General features: G+C 46.0%; 1 protein-coding gene across 1 annotated transcript in view; it reads right to left on the reverse strand.

Moving 5' to 3' along the window:
* The window catches only part of LOC127395155 (microtubule-associated protein 1B-like), a 78,252-nt gene that overhangs the window by 34,598 nt on the left and 23,104 nt on the right, over positions 1-20,550 (reverse strand). The window contains exons 3-4 of the mRNA XM_051641626.1: positions 1,295-1,377; positions 403-543 (exon numbers count right to left, since the gene is read on the reverse strand). Of these exons, the coding sequence (XP_051497586.1) occupies positions 403-543; positions 1,295-1,377 (224 nt within the window). The remainder of the gene's footprint in view (positions 1-402; positions 544-1,294; positions 1,378-20,550) is intronic.

Genomic DNA, 20,550 nt, shown 5'->3' on the forward strand with positions numbered 1-20,550 from the left:
CAGCCATGCAAATAGATAGCCTCTGTCTTATTTAATGTCACCTATTACTTAGTTGCCACCAGGCAAGAACCTGGTGTCAAATTCAATTTGAGTGCTTTGCATGTGCACCTTAGATGAACAAGCTGTATCTTTTAAACACGCTATCTCCTTCCATTGTCAAAATGTTCCTTGGTTTTCTGTTTCTTGAAGTTACAATTTAACTCCCAAAATTAAAATGGAATACCTTTGTTAAGTAATTAACATCAAAACTAAAGTAAATTAAATTAATATCTTGAAAGCAAGCCTATAATGAAGAGTAAAGAGCATCAGCATCAGTGCTAACACCATAGAGGGCCAGTTTTACTCTTCTAAAAACCTGTACCATCACATTACAATTTATGGAAGACACTTTTCTTAACACACCTCTTGATCTGTGAAGATCTCAATGAAGTTCTGGAAGGAGAAGGTCCCTGACTGAAGAATGAGTTCTCCTGTGTTTTCAAAGCATTGTCCAGTTAGTACAAGGAGCTTGTGTCTTGCAGCATCTGTGATCATTAAGCGCACCTAGAGTGAAGGAGAGAAACACAATAATGGGAGTTACCACGTTTGTACATTCCTCTGAGAACATACAGTTTACATCGTCTAATTTAAAACATATTTTGCACCAGTGTCCCAGAACTGTTGAAACATTTTCAAGTTATAGTGCTGTTTACAAGAGGAGACTGAGGGGCAACCTCATCAATGTTTACAAATATGTTAAGGGCGAGTGTCTGGAGGATGGAGCCAGGCTTTTTTCAGTGATGTCCAGTGATAGGACAAGGGGCAATGGGTGCAAACTGGAGCATAGGAGGTTCCATGTAAATATCAGAAAAAACTTCTTTACTGTGAGAGTGACAGAGCACTGGAACAGGTTGCCCAGAGAGGTTGTGGAGTCTCCTTCGCTGGAGACATTTAAAACCTGCCTGGACAAGTTCCTGTGTGATGTGCTCTAGGTGACCCTGCCTGGCAGGGGGGTTGGACTAGATGATCTTTCGAGGTCCCTTCCAACCCCTAAGATTCTGTGATTCTGTGATCAAGAAGGGAATTTGGTGTGTTATGATGAAATGTGTGTTGGGATAAGTGGTGTGTTTCTGTCCTATACCTCTGACACATTATTAGGAGTTCAGGAAACCAGAAAGAAAATCAAGGGATGGCTGATGTCTTTGATTATATTTGCTCCTAACATGTCCTTTTGTCCAGTTAGGAGCTGCTCTCAACCTGTCCACTTAATGGAGCTTTTATGACAAATCCAGTGAAGTATTTCTGACTGACTTACCTCAGTACTAACTGCTTCATCTGAGGGATTGATCAGGACTACAGTTTCTAAGACATCACTTTTGTGGTGAAGAATCTTCTGACCTGCAAGCACAGAGATTAAAAAAAATAAAAAAGAAAATACATTAAATTCAACAAGCATGGTTTAAACCAGTGCTTTCCCTGAGCTAGTTATATGTTCCAATGTGCGACAGCCCTCTGGTTACCCAGGGCAACACACAACAGCCACAGCAACTACTGTGCTGGCTCATGCCTTTGGAAATACCCATGGCATGTGGTCCTATGGGCCAGAAACAACACTCCAGAAAATTCAAGGTAATGAAAACAAACTGGCAACAGCTCTGGGGCCTGTCCCTTCATCCTGGCGAGAGGAGTCCCTGTTATTCACCTTGGTTTAACTGAGCTAATGTGGATCAGGGACTGGAGTAACCATCACCAGCTGACCATCTAGCCCTGGATTTTCATTGATGTATCTACATCACAGATACAGCTGAGATTACACAGTCCTGTAACATACCTAGGTGGTTTTAAATTAACTTTTCCAGGAACTATTGGTAGCTTAGCCACAGCAGGAGGAAAGTCAGCATGGGCTGCAAATTTCCCCTGCAAGAAGCAAAGTGAATACTTAGGCCATATGCCAGCTATTCTGGTTTGAGCCAAGATAGAACCAATTTTCTTCATGGTGATTTTACTTTTCAGTTAAGTCCCTTCTAAGTACCTACACTTGCTGAAATTAACGGCATGTTTTTCAGTCAGTGTCAGCTCCAGGATTGATAACACTCGATGTTTATAGTTACTGCTAGAGAATGGTATGCAGAACCAAGGCCACTGCTTGGTTCTGAAAAACATTTTATGCTCCAAAAACAAAAGGGAAGAAAGGGGTCACACCAGCAACCCTCCTTTGGGGAGGAGCGAACCAGACAGGTGACCAAAATTGACCAAAGTATTCCATCCCATATGCATCATACTCGGTATAAACCTCAGGGATCACAAAGGTCAAACTCTCTTCGTCCATGGCTGGTGGCCTGGGAGGATTTAATTTGTCTGCCTCTGATCCTGATCTGTGTGTTCCTGAATCCATGCACTCCTGCATCCAGCTACCATCTGCTGCTAACTCCAGGAGTCCAGTCTGGGACTTTCCCAGGGCCAGCTCTGCAGCCTCAGTGGTGCTTTTGTTTATATTTGTACATATTTAATTATTTTCCTTTTCATCACTACTGTTTCATTAAAGCTGTGTAGTTTAGTTTCCAACCCATATAAGTCTCTCTCCCTTATTCTCTTTCCTTTCCCTTCCTAGGAAGGGAGAGGGGTTAATAGAGAGCATCTGTCAGCCGTTTAATTGGTGGCCCAGTGTTAAACCATGACACCAGTGCTGCCCACCATGGATAACAAGCACAATTTGTGATACAAGCAAAAGAGCCCAGAGATGTCCCCGCTCACCACCACCAGCACTGTCCTGCACAGCACACACATGCTCCCCATCACACACTGGGAGCACTCTCAAGCCAGACAGCACCCCATGCAGACCACAGGTCCATGACTGCACCAAATGAACCAGGTGAAATCTGGGACCCACTCTGCCAAAACTCACCGTTCAGCCTTCTACTAATAATAATTAACACTGGGACACTGTGAGAAATTCCCTATCGGGATGGTTGAACACTTGCCGTGGTGCCCTGCTTCATCTTTCTCCTGCTTACAAAAACTGCTTACTTGCTATAAGTAAGGTTAGGCAACAAGAGTGAACAGACACAAAATACAGCTAGCTTCTGAATTAATAACATCTGGGCAATATTGGAACAGCCTCATAGTCCACTGGCTTTCATAGTTAGTAGTTACTCTGTTCTCTGTATTTCATAGTGATCTGATTGGGAGTGGATGCCAGGAAAACACAACAGGAGTCTTGATTGTTTTTTTCCTACAGTAATTAGCAAGTTCTTATCAGCATCTCTTTCTGTAAGAACTGCACTGAGATTACTTAGAAGCCGTACTGTCATTCAGAAATTCAGACTGGTAATTAGTCCAAAAACCAGAAGAGCAGTCCCTTCTGAGCAAACAGTAATATTGATCAATTAAAATAATTAATTGTGCTTAAAAGGATGCATGAGGGACACTGAACAAGTCACCTATTTGCCAAATTAGAAAAAGTGCCCTGTAAAGAGGAGGACAAGAATGGCAATGGTGAAAAGAGCTCTGCATTCCTGAAATTACTCCAGGAGCCCAGTCTGGGACTTTTCCAGGGCCTGCTCTGCAGCCTCAGTGGTGACATAAGTGTTATTGAGTGGGGGGGACCGCAATGGTGGTTTAGTGTATATTTGTATATATTTCATTATTTTTCTTTTCATCACTATTGTTTCATTAAAGCAGTTTAATTTAGTTTCCAACCTGTAAGTCTCTCTCCCTTATTCTCTCTCCTTTCCCTATAGGGGAAGGGAAAGGGGTTAATAGAGAACATCTGTCAGTCATTTAATTGCCCGCCCAGTCTTAAACCATGACACAATGTTGTGTTTGAGAAGTGCAACCATTTTCCTTGATGTTTCTGGGTATACATGGCAGGAAAGGCCTGGTATATTTTAATTCCTACTCAGGACAACATCCTGTTTATGGGTATTCGCATATAGTCACATCTTATAAGCTTGAGTTCCCACTGCTTTTACATCCATGGTAAGCAAGAGGTTAGTTAATACATTGCAAATTATGACAGCCTAAAGAGCCAGAGACATCCCGGTGACAGTACCAGGCCTGATCAACCTGATACTGGACTCCGGAGGAGTTACTTTGTGACCGCTGTGGGACTGATCACCCCATGGCCTAAACAAGGTGCTCTACAACATTGGCTCCTTCTATACTCACCTTTGAGTACAGAACTCACTTAAGTAACAAGAACTTGGTTCAAATTTGGGGATTTTCTAAATGATTTGCTTCCTTTTCTTTTGACAGAATTAAAAATTGGGTGCATGTTTTAATAACTGCAATTATCCTTTTCCTTTTACAGTTTTAAACAAGGTTGATAAAAAAGGAATGTTGTTTGTTTTTTTTGTTTTGTTTTGTTTGTTTGTTTTCTAACTGTGGTTCCTCAAGGTCGTATCTTTACTTTGCCGGCTCAGACACTATGGGGAGATCTATGATCCCCTGTAGGAGGCTGAGCTAGACAGATAGCAAAATTCCTGCTCTTCTTCCTTTCTCTTTCGTCCATGGCCGACGTCCAGGGAGGATTCCATCCATCCATCACCCTCGACCCCCAGGCTCGAGCTCTCTTGACCCTCATCACTCTCCACTTTTCTCCATCAGCAGTCTGGAATTCTTTAGAACTGTTTGCAGCTGGGGGGAGGGGGGGACGAAATAAGAAGCTTTTGTACGCGTCTGAACACCTTTGTATATGGTTGTACATATTTTCTTGTATTATTGGTGTTTGATTGAAGTTGTGTGGTTTGTTTTTTGGTCCAGCAGGGGCTCTCTACTTTTTTCTCTCTCTCCTTCCCTACCTGGGTGGGAGGTGGGGGGGATCAGGAGCGTTGTTGTTGGGCCTGAGTCAAATGGTGACATATATCATAGTATATTATGTTTGGGAATTGTTCCCTTGTTTGTTGTTATGGATTATTATATTTTATTAGTAATGTTATATTTACATTTGCTTTTACACAAAGGAGGGGAAAGATCTAATGTGAGGAAAGGGTTTGGACAAGAGCCTGGTCCACACATATATACTAATGGACAGTAAGGACACTACATAATTGCTGCCTCAAAAGCCACAGGGTGAGATGTGGGGAACGGTCCATCTTCTCTCCCTCCACATAAGACTAAACAAAATGCCTTTCAAGCCAGCAAAAATTGATTTAGCCAAGGACAGAATGGAACAAGCCTCTTGCTCTACCAGATAACTCCACAGCAAGAAAAACAGCATAAGGGTTACGATAACTGGCAGAAAAATGGACAACAGGTTAAAGACTGCCTCTAACAGAGCACGTACTTGGCCAGTGCTAATTGGCTAATTTGAACAGTGATACTTTCTCGAACAGTGATTTCTGATCTATAAAAGAGGGCAAGATCCACAGGCCGGGGCTCTCTCTACCTGACCGGGACGAGACCCTGATGCAGTACCTGGACCTGCCTGGAACGCCAGCCTCGCTGTCCGGAGGAGCCGAGAGGGAAGTGGGGGGGGGGGCGCCTGTGCCCGCTCCCCGGGGACCCTGCCTGCCCAGCCTAAACCAAACCGGACCAAAGTAGGAGCTTGCCCAGCCTGCCTTCGCCACCCACTTCGGGACTAAAGCCGTGCTTGCCGCAGCTGCTGATGCTGGGAGGGGTCGCCCCGGTTACCGGGAAGCCGGCCCCCCCACGGATCTCCTGCCGAGCCTGCCAGCCGCATCCCGGGAACCACGCGCTACGGAAGGAGGGTAAAAACACCGCCCCCCCCCCCCCCCCCCACTCTAACTTTCCTGCCGGGCTCAACTCCTACCCTTTCACTCCATTGATTTTACACTCCTCCTCGGAGTGTGCCTTTAATAAGACCATAGTACCTTTGAATCCCTTTTCCAATATACACCTAGACAACCTCTCCTAAACCTTATTCCCTTAATTAGTGTTGACCCTTAATAAACCGATTAATTTGTAAACTAAACATTGGTTTCAGTAGCAATTTGTGAGCGTGGTGGGAGGGTATTCTAATCTACCCTCTAAGATATGGTCCCGCAGTGGCCGTTCCTCTGTGAGAGGCGAACGCTACGTGTGACCCTCGGGCTCATTCACAAACCTCTTCACATTCGGGGGGGAAGTCGCGGAAACATCCTGACAGCCGGTAGCCCCCCAATACCGGCCCGCGACACTGTCAGTCTGGTGAAGTTCCCACTGACTGGAAAAGGGGAAACATAACCTCCAGTTCTAAAAAGGGGAAAAAAGGAAGACCCGAGGAACTACAGGCCAGTCAGTCTCACCTCTGTGCCTGGCAAGATCATGGAGCAGATACTCCTGGAAATTATGCTAAGGCACATGGATAATAAGGAAGTGATTGGTGGCAGCCAATGTGGCTTCACTAAGGGCAAATTGAACCTGACAAATTTGGTGGCCTTCTACAATGGGATCACAGCATCGGTGGACAAGGGGAGAGCAATTGATGTCATCTACTTGGACTTGTGCAACGCATTCAACACTATCCTGCATGACATCCTTGTCTCTAAATTGGAGAGAAATGGAGTTGATGGATGGACCACTTGTTGGCTGGATGGTCTGTAAGGGTTATGCCACTTACCACAAAAAATATATGTCTCTCATAAAACTATTTCATCATATGAACACTGCTCTTGCACGGTGCCTGTGGCACCAGGCACCATTCAAGATCTGAAGTGCTGGCTTCTTGCAGGGGGATGAGCGGGCTGCCTGCCTGTGGGTATTATGTTCTGCCCCAGGACTCAAGATTGGCTGAGCCAAGGCTGGCATGCAGATGAGATAATGCATTGCGGCACCTGAAGCCGGGTCACTGTAACCTGAAGAGATGTTGCAGAATGGCTTGAGCAGCAGGGCCATGGGCCCCTGCTATCTCCTCGAGAGGCCTTGAGAGTGTGGCACAAACAGCAGCTGTACAAGCAATCTCTTTTCTTAGCCTAACACAAGTATAAACAATCTCTGTTAGCTTAAACTAACTCAAGGACAAGGTAGAGAAGTAGAATGATAGAAAACAAGGAAGAACCCTGGAACTCAGATGTGTGTTATTATCCAGTAAAATCACTGCAAGTAGTTGCCGTCCAGTGAAATCACTACAAGTAGTTACTATCCAATGAATTCACTATGCGTGGTTACTATCCAATGAATTCACTACATGTAGGTTTGGAAAAGGGTATAAAAGTAACACTGTGTATTCAATAAATCGAAGCTTGCTTTATCAATCACATTGATTCTGGACTGCTTGCTTCCCTCGCCGTCGGCAAGAGAAGTCACTGGACAGCACAGGGGGGGTTTCTGCGTCTGTTGAATTGAGACCGGAAATCCCTGGTACTCTGCAGGCACGCTAGTCTGCTGTGGCCTACCAGATCTTTGTGGGATACTGAGGGGATAAAGGCTGAAGTCTAACTGCTCTTTTAAGAACACAGAGCTGAGACCTCTGCCTGCTTCCAAAGAAGAAAGGAGCTGCTGCACCGGACCTCTTGCCTGCAGCCGAGCCTGAGTCGAGCCAGCAGCAGCAGCAGCAGCACAGCGCAGGAGCCCCGCCTCTGCCGAGCCGAGGACAGCACAGCGCCAATCCCAACCGAGCCGAGGACCGTCGCCCCGAGAAAGCTTGGGGTGGAGCCGGGTAGCGCCCGAGCTCTGCCGCACACGTGGTGCGTGTCTGTCTGCTGTCCATGCGGTGCGCGCCTGCTGCCCTCCAGCCCAGGAGCCATCGCTGCTGCTACCTTCAATGCGTCAGGAGTGTCAGAACCGCATCCACAAATCTTCCCTGCTTTCCTATCTCTCTATAGTTAATTCTCCATTCTTACACGCACAACAGCGACCCCAACGGGGGGGAACTGCGACGCACACTAAATCACCTCTCTTTATCATAACAGTCCTTTTCCTATCCTTTGCATCCTGTCAGTGGCTTGTATTACAGTTATATATTTGTACATCTCTGGTTTTGTTCATAAAATACCAACACCTATAAACCCCTCACAGTGTCCTCATTCCCTTTTTGAGCAGAAGTGTGTACTATCTGGGGGGGGGGGTTGACAGGTATCAAGTAAAGCCTAAGGGGGAGGGGTTAACTGCTTGAACCCCCCCTTGTTCTGTTTTTGAACCCTTACATGGTCACACTCAAAGAGTTGTGATCAACGGCTTGATGTCCAAATGGAGACCAGTGATGAGTGGTCTTTCTCAGGGGTCGGTACTGGGACCAGTGCTGTTTAACATCTTTGTCAGAGACATGGACAGTGGGTTTGAGTGCACCCTCAGCAAGTTTTCTGACAACACCAAGCTGCGTGCTGTGGCTGACATGATGGAAGGAAGGGAGGCCATCCAGAGGGACCTTGACAGGCTTGAGAGGTGGGCCTGTGCAAACCGCATGAAGTTCACTAAGGCCAAGCGTAAAGTCCTGCACGTTTGTCGGGGCAACCCCAAACACAAATACAGACTGGGTGGAGAATGGATTGAGAGCAGTCCTGAGGAGAAGGACTTGGGGGTGTTAGTTGAGGAGAAGCTTGACATGAGTCAGCAATGTGCACTTGCAGCCCAGAAAGTCAACTGTATCCTGGGCTGCATCAAAAGAAGTGTATCTAGCAGGTCAAGGGAAGTGATTCTCCCCCTTTACTCCATTCTCATGAAACCCCAGCTGGAGTACTGTATCCAGTTCTGGAGCCCCCAACACAAGAAGGACATGGAGCTGTTGGAGTGGGTCCAGAGGAGAGCCATGAAGATGATCAGAGGGCTGGAGGACCTCTCCTATGAAGACATTAATGAGAATTGCTGAGAGAGTTGGGGTTGTACCTGAAGAGAGCCTACAGCAATGCTGGGGAAGGACTTTTTATAAAGGCATGTAGTGATAGGAGAAGGTGGGGATGGCTTCAAACTGAAAGAAGGTAGATTTAGATTAGATATTAGGAAGAAATTCTTCACTGTGTGGGTGGTGAGGCACTGGAACAGGTTGCCCAGAGAAGTTGTGGAAGTTGCCTCCTTGGAAGTGTTCAAGGCCAGGTTGGAATGGGCTTTGAGCAACCTGGTCTAGTGAGTGGTGTCCCTGGCCATGCAGGGCGGTTGGACCGATATGATCTTTACGGTACCTCCCAACACAAACCATTCTAATATTCTATGATTCTTGTGTTTTATTTCTCTCTCTTTGTAATTTTCATTGTAATTGTAAATAAGTATTTATTATTATTGTTATTATTATTATATTTCAACTATTAAACTGTTGTTATCTCAACCCATGAGTTTTCTCATTTTTACCCTTCCACTTCTCCCATCTTGCTGTGGAGGAACTGAGTGAGTGGCAGTGTGGTGTTCAGTTGCTGACTGGGGTTAAATCATGACTGTCCTTTTTGGCACCTGAACAGGGACTCAAAGGGTTTGAGATAATAACAGATTGACCAGACTGTATTAGAAGGGATTTATATCTGTTAACAGCTGCAAGTCACAATACTGAGTCATCTGTTCTCGATATTAGTTAATTTGCTCTGAACCATGCTCTTTTGTTTTGCTCCACATGTTTAAAGATTGGTGTTGGCTTTTGCAGGTTGCTGTGCTCTGTAGTGATTAGTGATGTTTTGCCTGGGAGATTTGTTATTAAAACACTGGCCTTGAGTTTAATCTGGTATTTTGGCTCTGTATCAAAGCATTACTTTGGGTAATGCTTACAAAGCAGTACTTCGGGTACCATCTCATATATACAATTAACAATTACACTTCTTCCTCTGAGCATCTTTTTTTGTGGAGGAAAAACAGAATGGCACCTTCAATACCTTCTTCTGTGATGTTTTCTCCCTTCTCACAATAACTTCTCAGTATCTTGAACATCCTTGGGTAGTTAAAATACTTATATTGGTATTTCTTAGGAATATTGCTTTGGTTTTGTCTGAGGTTAATAAGCAATTTAGGAATATGACCCAGGCTCTGTGAGAGTATCATCATGAGTGGCACAGCACATGGGAGAATATGGGCAGGTATCTAGGGAACTTCTTACCTCCAGTGGTCTGGAACTTCACTCCTGAACAACTACAGCATCCTGATGATGTGATAGAATGTTTGGAAAAAAAAAAAAAAAAACCACAAAAAAAAAAAATGCCATGGCTATTCCAAAGAGGCACAATTTACCACACTGTGCTGGGCCCTAGCCAGCATCTACCAAACACTGCTCAATATTATGCAGCACCCTCAGGGAGAAGACAGGGAAAACATACCAACAGACACTATATCAGTCACCTCTATAGATAAAAAGAAGCAATGGAAGTAGAAGTCAGCTCCTTTGGTAAGGGATGAAGAAGCTTCTCCTTAGAGGGAGCAGGAGAAAGAATCAGAAGAGGCAGTCTGTTCTGTAGCAGAGCAGTCACAAAAACAGGAGGAAGAGACTGAAATAATAAACATAATCATAATAATAATAAACATAATCCCTAAGTGAGCTGCAAGATATGCAAAAATATTTTAGCCATCAACCACGTAAACTAATTCTCATCTGGTTACTCTGATGCTGGGATACTGGAGCCAATAGTCAGGAATTAGAGGATAAGGAAACCAGGCATTTGGGATCCCTTGCTGAGAAGAAGGCCATTGACAAAGGGACTGGAAAAAAGGCAGGAGTCCTCAGTCACTGGCAGCAAACCCTGTCAAGTATGAAGAACAGGTATCTCTTCAAAGATGAACCTGCAAATTCTGAAGGCAAATGGACCACCATTGAGGGAGGTATCCAGTATCTGAGCCATGTTGGAGGTGATCTATGACAACTTGGATGATGGCCAGGCATCCAAAGACCCAGATTAAATACAGTGCATATGTTCCACATGACAAAAGTTTGTATGAAATGCACAGTTGTCATGAACAGACATTATATACCCACACCCTGGTGATAATGAGCTGGACAGACATAGAAGCACCAACTACACATGAACTGGCCAGACAATTCTGAGAATACAAAGATAATCTTGCTTCCTCCATGAGGGCCTGTGTCTTGCCTGTGGACAGATGTCCTGGTTTGAGAATACCAGGATAAATTTTTTTCTATGGCCATACTAACCTGAGACGGCCCAGAACACTACCAGTTGCTACTAGCCTGTTTATGTGGCAATTACAATGGGGGAGGAGCAGCTGTGCCTATGGTATTCTTTCCCATGGTGCTCAGATCTCCCCCAGGGAGGTCTGCTGCCTCCCTGGGGGCCCGGGTTAGGGATATAACCAGGAAACTTCCTGGTCTGGTATGGCCCTCAGATTACTACCCTCTTTTGATCTTTCTCGTAGGCAGGGATGAGGTAGAGAGAAGAAGTCTGAGGGCAAGGAAGAAAGATTTCAGGGCCTTGGGATGACTGGTAAAGGGATCAGGAGCACAAGTTGTGTTCTCCTCTGTCCCTCCAATTCCAGGGAATGATGAATGGGTAAACAAGACCCACCAGATCAATACCTGGCTCCAAACCTGGTGCTACCAGTAGGACTTTGGGGTTTTTGACAACAGTTTGATTTACAGGACACCGAGCCTGCTCACAATGGATGGGAAAACTCTATCTTGCAAGGGGAAAAGGGTACTAGGGCAAGAGTTAGCAGGGCTCACGGACATGGCTTTAAACTACACTCGAAGGGGGAGGGGGCTAAAAACAGGCCCACCAGAGATGAGCCTAGAGGTGAAGTGCCAAGGATGGGATGAGCCCAGCTCAAGTCCATCTACACAAATGCATGCAGCATGGGCAACAAACAGGATGAGCTGGAAGCCATTGTGCAGCAGGACAGCTATGATGTAGTTGCCATCACAGAAACATGGTGGGATGACTGTCATGACTGGAATGCTGCAATGAATGGATATAAGCTCTTCAAAAGGGATAGGCAAGGTAGGAGAGGTGATGGCATGGCTTTATAGGTTAGGGAGTGTTTTGATTGTATAGAGCTTGATTACAGTGATTATAAAGGTGAGTGTTTATGGGTAAGGATGAAGGGGAAGGCGAATAAGGCAGATATTGTGCTGTTATAGACCACCCAACCAGGATGAGGAGGCAGATGAAGTATTCTACAAGCAGCTGGCTGAAGTCTCACATTAGCCAGCCCTTGTTCTGGTGGGAGACTTCAACCTACTGGATGTCTGCAGGAAATATAACACAGAAAAGAAGAAACAGTCTAGGAGGTTCCTTGAGTGTGTGGAAGATAACTTCCTGACACAACTGGTAAGTGAGCCTACCAGGGAAGGTGCCTCGCTGGACCACCTGTTCACAAACAGAGGACTAGTGGAAGATGTGGTGATCAGAGGCACTCATGGGCTTAGCTGTCCTGGTTTGAGCCACGATTAAGCCAATTTTCCTTTTTATGAGTTTTTTTTCCTTCAGTGAGCTTTCTTTTAACTAGCAACATTCTGTTCTAGCTAGGCTGATAAGACATTGGAATGTTTTTCTAACTGCTGGGGCTTCAAGGTCGCACCTTCACTCTGCCGGCTCAGACACTACGGGGAGATCTATGACCCCCCCCCCGTAGGAGGCCAAGTTAGACAGACAGCAAAATTGGCCAGAGATATTCCATTCCATATATCTACATAAGCTCAGAGGAAGGTCAGAGATCACAGAGGACAACTTCCTTCCTTCTTTTTCTTCCCTTCTCTTCTGTCCATGGCCAGCGTCCGGAGAGGACTCCGTCCATCTATCACCGTCGACCCTTAGGCTCAAGCTCTCCTGACCCTCATAACTCTCCGCTTTCTCCAGCAGCAGCTCTGGGATTTCTCGGAACTGTTCCAGCTCAGGGAAGTGTGGTGGGAGTTGCTGGGGGTGGGGGGAGGCGAGAGGCTCTTGCACATACCTGAACATATCTGTATATAATTGTATGTATTTTCTTATATCATTAGTGTTTAATTAAAGTTTAATTAAAGTTAGTTTTCAATCCAGCCAAGTCTCTCTCTTTTTCTCTCTCTCCTTCCCTACCTGGGTGGGAGGGGGAGGGGATCGAGAGCATTGTTGTCAAACCTGAGTCAAACGGTGACAACAATTTATTGGTGCCCAACGTGGGGCTCAATTTTAAGCCCAAATTATACATTTTTATTAAATGGGAGTGTTCAAAATTCCATCTCTGATGAGAGGAATCCCTCAGATAGCAATGGGTAACAATTCTGCTGAATTTCCTGACGAATTGAAAACTGAACAGACACTTTGTGCAATTAATCTACTGGATCTTTTTCAAAACCTGCAATTGTACATGTGGTATACAGCCAAGGGCATACTGCTCTTTGTAGCTGCTCTTGTGATTGTTTTATGGTTTATTGATAGAACTGTAGCCATAATCAACCGTATAATTACCGGCCTAGTGATCCTAGGGATTATGATACTGTTCTTTATGGGGGCACTGTATGTGTACAGTTACAGTACAAGTCCTAGTGGTACAACTCCTAAGGTGAACGGTTCATGTTGATAACAGCAGTAGCTGGTTCAACTTTACCTCTCCGTTCTCTTTCAAGCTGAATCTCCCAGCTATTGATCTGAATAGCATTGTTACAGTGGGAATGCTTCTGCTGAATGTTTATAATGTATTGTGGATGCGTAGGGCAAGATGCTGTTCCGCTCACTGCCACTCCCCCACAGGCAATGCTGCTGCCACTGCTGCTGCCAACTCCACTGCTCCTGATTCCACCACTCGTACTGCTACAAAAACAACTGCTTCTACAAAGATAAAGTCCAATCCCTTGCGAATCAGGCTAGTTTATCCTGTAACCAGGAGCAAGGCAAAGGCAAAACGCTCCTCCCTGAGATATCCAGAGTTCCTTAAAGCAACACAGGCTGAAACTGAGGAAGGAGAGGACTCTAAATCAGTTGATGGAGCAGGTACCTCTCAAACAGATAAAAAATCAGACCACTCTCAAGCAGATAGAAAAGCAGGCCCTCCTCAATCAGATGACGACGATGACCTTGTCCAGCCTTTCTCTATGAAAGAACTGCGCCTCATGAGAAAGGACTTCACCCGCACTGACAATGAGGGAATTCTTCCATGGTTGCTCCGATGCTTTGATAGTGGTGCTGAAATGTGGATGAGAGAGAAGCCAAGCAGTTGGGATCCCTGGCCAGAGATGCTGGTATTGACAGAGCACTTAGTAGTAAGACAGGAACTACCACGCTGTGGGACCGACTTCTTCCAGCTATGAGAGAGAGATACCCCCACAAGGGTGACATCGAATGGCGCTGGAGTAGAACACCCACTCTTGAGAAAGCCATCACATACTTGAGAGAGATAGCTGTGCGAGAAGTGATCTATGATAAAGATAGACTTACAAATCCTGATGATGTTGAGTGTGACACACAGATGTTCCGGAGGTTTGCTCAGGCTGTCCCAGCAGCACATGCCCATATATTCTCCTTCAGGGGATGCTTTGATGACGGTGCAAGACCAACTGTGCGTGAGGTGGCTTTCAAAGCACAACAGTATGGAGACATCATCTGTGATTCCCATCAGTTCCACACCTCAGCCATTGAACAAATGACTGACAGAAAGAATAAGATGCCAAACAGATGCGGAGGTAAACCACAGAATCTCCCTAGAGACAACTGGTCACATGTTGCAGTCATTAAGAAGAGATGTCCTGCTACGAGACAACAGCGAGAGAGACGGGACCCACTGCGACGCCACCTGTGGTCTCTCATGAAAAATTGTTTTAAAGAGGACATGAGTGTCTGGGACCAGTTACCCACTGATATTCTCCCGTTACGTGTGCAAAAGCTACTAAACAGAACAAAGCCAGGAGATGGTTCTTCCAAGAAGAAGGTTGCACCAGTCAACAACCAGGATGGTTCATGGAATTCTAATGTTCAACCTTAGAGGTGCCCTACCTCCAGCCAGGAGTAGGAGAGGGACAACAGAGTTTACTGGACTGTGTGGATTCGGTGGCCTGGCACATCAGAACCACAAAGATATAAAGCTTTGGTGGACACTGGTGCACAGTGCACACTAATGCCATCGAATCATAAAGGGACAGACTCTGTCACTATTTCTGGAGAGATGAGAGGTTCTCAACAACTGACTGTTGTGGAGGCTGATGTGAGCCTCACTGGTAAGGAGTGGCAAATGCACCCTGTAGTGACTGGCCCAGATGCTCCGTGCATTCTTGGCATAGACTATCTCAGGAAAGGATACTTTCCGGCAATTGGAAAGCCAAGGAGTGATCAGCAGGACTCACTCATCCTTCAACAGTCCTATCTGGCCAGTGCAAAAGCCTGATGGTGAGTGGAGGCTGACAGTGGACTACCGTGGTCTCAATGAGGTGACACCACCACTCAGTGCTGCTGTGCTGGACATGCCAGAGCTTCAGTATGAGCTGGAGTCAAAAGCACCTAGGTGGTATGCCACTATTGACATTGCTCATGCCTTTTCCTCTATTCCTACAGCACCAGAGTGCAAGCCACAGTTTGCTTTCACCTGGAGGGGAGTCCAGTACACCTGGAATTGACTGCCCCAGGGGTGGAAACACAGCTCAACCATTTGCCATGGACTGATCCATGCTGCACTGGAGAAGGGTGGAGCTCCAGAACACCTGTAGTACATTGATGACATCATTGTGTGGCGTGACACATCAGAAGAAGTTTTTGAGAAAGGTAAAAAGATCATCCAAATTCTTCAGGATGCTGGTTTTGCTGTAAAAAGAAGCAAGGTCAAGGGACCTTCACAAGAGATCCAGTTCCTGGGAATCAAGTGGCAAGATGGTCGTCGCCAGATCCCAATGGATGTGATTAACAAAGTAACAGCTATGGCCCCACCATCTACTAAAAAGGACACTCAGACCTTTTTAGGGACTGTTGGTTTCCGGAGAATGCATATTCCATGTTACAGTGAAATTGTGAAACCTCTCTATGAGGTGACCCGAAAGAAGAGTGACTTTAAATGGGGCCCTGACCAACAGAAAGCTTTTGAGCAGATCAAAAAGGAGATTGTGCAGGCAATGGCCCTTGGACCGGTTCGAACAGGGCCAGACATCAAGAATGTGCTCTACACCGCAGCCGGACACAACGGTCCCAACTGGAGCCTCTGGCAGAAAGCACCAGGGGAGACTAGAGGTCGACCCTTGGGATTCTGGAGCTGGAGCTAGAGAGGTTCCGAGGCCAACTACACAATAACTGAGAAGGAGATACTTGCAGCATATGAAGGAGTTAGAGCTGCTTCAGAAGTGATTGGCACCGAAGCACAGCTCCTCCTGGCGCCCAGACTACCACTGCTGAGATTCATGTTCCAGAATAACCTTTCTCCTATCCATCATGCCACCGATGTGACTTGGAGTAAATGGACTGCTTTGATCACCCAGTGAGCTCGAATAGGGAAACCTAATTGTCCAGGTATTCTTGAAGCAATTACAAACTGGCCAGAAGGCACACACTTTGGAATGCCACCACAAGAAGTGGTGAGACGAGCTCAAGAAGCTCCACCATATGATCATCTACCAGAGACTGAGAAACAATTTGCTCTTTTCACCGATGTCTCCTGTCATCTTGTAGGGAACTGCTGGAAGTGGAAAGCTGCCGTGTGGAGTCCTACATGACTGGTTGCTCAAGTAGCTGAAGGAGAAGGTGAATCAAGTCAGTTTGCAGAGGTCAAAGCCATCCAGCTGGCTTTGGACATTGCTGAGCGAGAGGGGTGGCCAAGACTCTACCTCTACACTGACTCGTGGATGGCAGCAAATGCCTTGTGGGGTTGGCTAAAGCAGTGGCAGCAGAACAACTGGCAGTGAAAGGGTAAACCTATTTGGGTTGCTGAACTGTGGAAAGACATTGCAGCTCAGATAGAGAAACTGGTGCTAAAAGTGCATCATGTAGATGCACACGTGCCTCTGAGTCGAGCCACTGAGGAACATCGACACAACCAACGAGCAGATGAGGCTGCTAAAGTGTTCCAAGTAGACTTAGACTGGGAACACAAGGGTGAGCTTTTTCTAGCTCGGTGGGCACATGATGCTTCAGGTCATCAGGGCAGAGATGCAACATACAAATGGGCTCGTGACCGAGGGGTGGACTTAACCATGGACACTATTGCACAGGTGATCCATGACTGTGAGACGTGTGCTGCAATTAAGCAGGCAAAACGGTTGAAACCTTTGTGGTATGAGGGGAGGTGGTCAAAGTACAGGTTTGGGGAGGCCTGGCAAATTGACTACATCACACTGCCTCAGAGCCGCCAAGGTAAGCTCTATGTGCTTATAATGGTGGAAACAAGTACAGGATGGTTGGAAACATATCCTGTGCCTCATGCCACAGCCAGGAATACTATTCTGGGTCTTGAGAAGCAAATTTTGTGGAGACATGGTACTCCAGAGCGAATTGAGTCAGACAATGGGACTCATTTCAAAAACAGTCTTGTCACTGACTGGGCTAAAGAGCATGGTATTGAATGGATCTACCATATCCCGTACTATGCACAGGCCTCAGGGAAAGTTGAGAGGTACAATGGTCTGTTGAAGGCTACCCTGAAGGCAATGGGTGGTGGAATTTTCAAAAACTGGGACAAACATTTGCCAAGTCTCTCTCTTTTTCTCTCTCTCCTTCCCTACCTGGGTGGGAGGGGGAGGGGATCGAGAGCATTGTTGTCAGACCTGAGTCAAACGATGACATTAGCGATCATGAAATGGTGAAGTTTCCAATTCTTAGTGATGTAAGGAGGGGGGGTTAGCAAAACCTCCACCTTGGACTTTCAGGGGGTGGACTTTGGTTGGGAGACAATCTTGAAGGGCAAATGGGTCCAGGAAGGATGGACACTCTCCAAGAATGAAATCTTAAAGGCCCAGGAGCAGGCTGTCCCCATGTGTCACAAGATCAAAGGGCAGGGAAGATGGCTGGCCTGGCTGAACAAGGAGCTTTAGCTGGGACTTAGGAAAAAAAGGAAGGTTTACCACCTTTGGAAGAAGGGACAGGCAACTCAAGAGGAGTACAGAGATCCTGTTAGGTCATACAGAGAGAAAATTAGGAAGGCAAAAGCCCAGCTGGAGCTCAACTTGGCCACTGACATAAGGGACAACAAAAAATTTTTACAAATACATCAATAATAAAAAAAGTGACAGGGAGAATCTCCATCCCTTATTGGATGCAGGGGGGAACATTGCAACCAAGGATGAGGAAAAGGCTGAGATACTTAATGCTTTCTTTGCTTCTTTCTTTAATAGTCAGACCATCTACCCCAAGGATGTTCAGCCTCCTGAGTTGGAAGATAAGGGTGGAGAGCAGAACAACTCCCCCATAATCCAGGAGGAAAGAGTTAACGATATGCTTCTGCACCTAGACATGCACAAGTCTAAGGGGCCTGAGGGGTTCCACCCTAGAGTACTGAGGGAGCGAGGTTTTTTGTGGACTGTTGCTGGGACCCTAGAGTCAGGCACCTCCATATACTTCTGAGTCCACTTAGGGACTTTTCTGGTTGGGATGTAATTACCATCTGAGGAGCATGGCTTCCATGTTTACATATTAATTTATATATTTGAATATGTTTATATATTTATATATACTTTGTCATCTTCATTATTATTGTTACTATTTATTATTTCATTAAACCTCTTCTAGTTGTTTTTTTTTCCAACCTTAAAATCACTCTATCTTATTCCCCTTTTATTTTCTCCTGGGAGGGTAGTGGGGGGATAACAGAGAGCATCTGTTACCTGGTTGTTGGCTAAAACCATGACACATTTATTGGTGCCCAACATGAGGCTTGAATAATTGGGGCTTTGCTATAAAACAAAGTAAGGTCAAAGGACCTGCACAGGAAATCCAGTTTTGGGGAATAAAAGGCAAGATGGGTGTCATCATATCCCAATGGATGTGTTCAAGAAAATATCATCTATGTCTCCACCTAGCAAAAAAGAAACACAAGCTGTCACCTAGCAAAAAAGAAACACAAGCTGTCTTAGGTATCATGAGTTTTTTAAGAATGCATATTCCAAATTACAGTCTGCTTATAAGTCCTCTCTATTAACTGACCTGAAAGAAGAATGACCCTGAATAGTACCCTGAGCAATAGACAAGCCCTTGAACAAATTAAACAAGAGTTTGTGCAGTAACACTTGGGCTAGTTGAGACAGGACGAGATGTGAAAAATGTGCTTTACACTCCAGACAGGGATAATGTCCCCACCTGGAGCCTTTGGCAGAAACTGCCCGAAGAGACTTGAGGTTGACCTCTAGGGTTTTGGAGCTGGAGAGATAGGGGATCAGAAGATAGCTACACTCAAATTGAAATAGAAATATTGGCAGCATATGAGAAAATTCAAGCAGCTTGAGAAGTACTTGGTTCTGAAGCACAGCTCCTTTTGGCACCTTGATTGCCTGTGCTCAGCTAGTTGTTCAAAGGGAGGGTCCCCTCTACACATCATACAACTGATGCTATATGGAGTAAAAGCAGGTTGCACTGATAACCCAACAAGCTCAAATGGGAAACCCTGACCACACAGTAATTCTGAGGGAATTGAGATTGTTTAGTCTGAAGATGAGGAGACTGAGGAGAGACTTTATCACTCTCTACAATTACCTGAAAGGAGGTAATAGTGAGGTGGGTGTTGGTCTCTTCTCCCAAGCAATTGGTGATAGGATGAGAGGAAATGGCCTCAAGTTGTGCCAAGGGAGGTTTAAATTGGATTCTAGGAAATATTTATTTACTGAAAGAGTGGTCAAGCATTGGAACAGGCTGCCCTGGAAAGTGGTGGAGTCACCATCCCTGAAGGTGTTCAAAAAACATGTAGACGTGGCACTTTAGGACATGGTTTAGTTGGCATGGTGCTGTAGGACCTGATGACCTTAGAGATCTTTTCCAAACTTAATGAAAAGGCTGAGGTACTTAACACTTTCTTTACCTCAGTCTTTAACAAAAATACTAGCTACCCTCAGGACAACCGGGCTCCTGAGTTGGTAGACAAGGATGGGAAGCAGAATCCCCCATCTGTAATCCAGGAGGAAGTAGTTAGGGACCTGCTGTGCCACTTAGATCCCAACAAGTCCAGGGGTCTGGATGGGATTCATCCTAGGGTGCTGAGGGAGCTGGCGGAAGAACTGGCTAAGCCACTCTCAATCATTTATCACCAGTCCTGGCTGACTGGGGGGGTCCCAGATGACTGGAGGTTGACCAATGTGACGCCCATCCACAAGAAGGGCCGGAAGGAGGATCCGGGGAACTATAGGCCTGCCAGCCTGACCTCAGTGCCTGGCGAGATTATGGAACAGATCATCCTGAGTGCCATCAAGCGGCATGTAGAAGACAACCAGGGGATCAGGTCCAGCCAACATGGGGTTAGGAAAGGAAGGTCCTGCCTGACCAATCTCATCTCCTTCTATGACTGGGTGACCTGCCTAGTGGATGAGGGGAAGGCTGTGGATGTGGTCTACCTCGACTTCAGCGAGGCCTTTGATACAGTCTCCCACAGCATCCTCCTGGAGAAGCTAGCAATCCACAGCTCAGACAGGTGCATGCTTCGCTGGCTTAAAAACTGGATGGCCAGAGAGTGATGGTGAATGGTGCTGCATCCAGCTGGCATCCGGTGACCAGCAGTGTCCCCCAGGGATCAGTACTGGGCCCAGTCCTGGATGTGGGGATTGAGTCCACCCTTAGCAAGCTCGCAGATGACACCAAGTTGGGGGGAGTGTCGATCTGCCTGAGGGTAGCAAGA

This window comes from Apus apus, chromosome W, assembly GCF_020740795.1.
Source record: "Apus apus isolate bApuApu2 chromosome W, bApuApu2.pri.cur, whole genome shotgun sequence".
NCBI lineage: Eukaryota > Metazoa > Chordata > Aves > Apodiformes > Apodidae > Apus > Apus apus.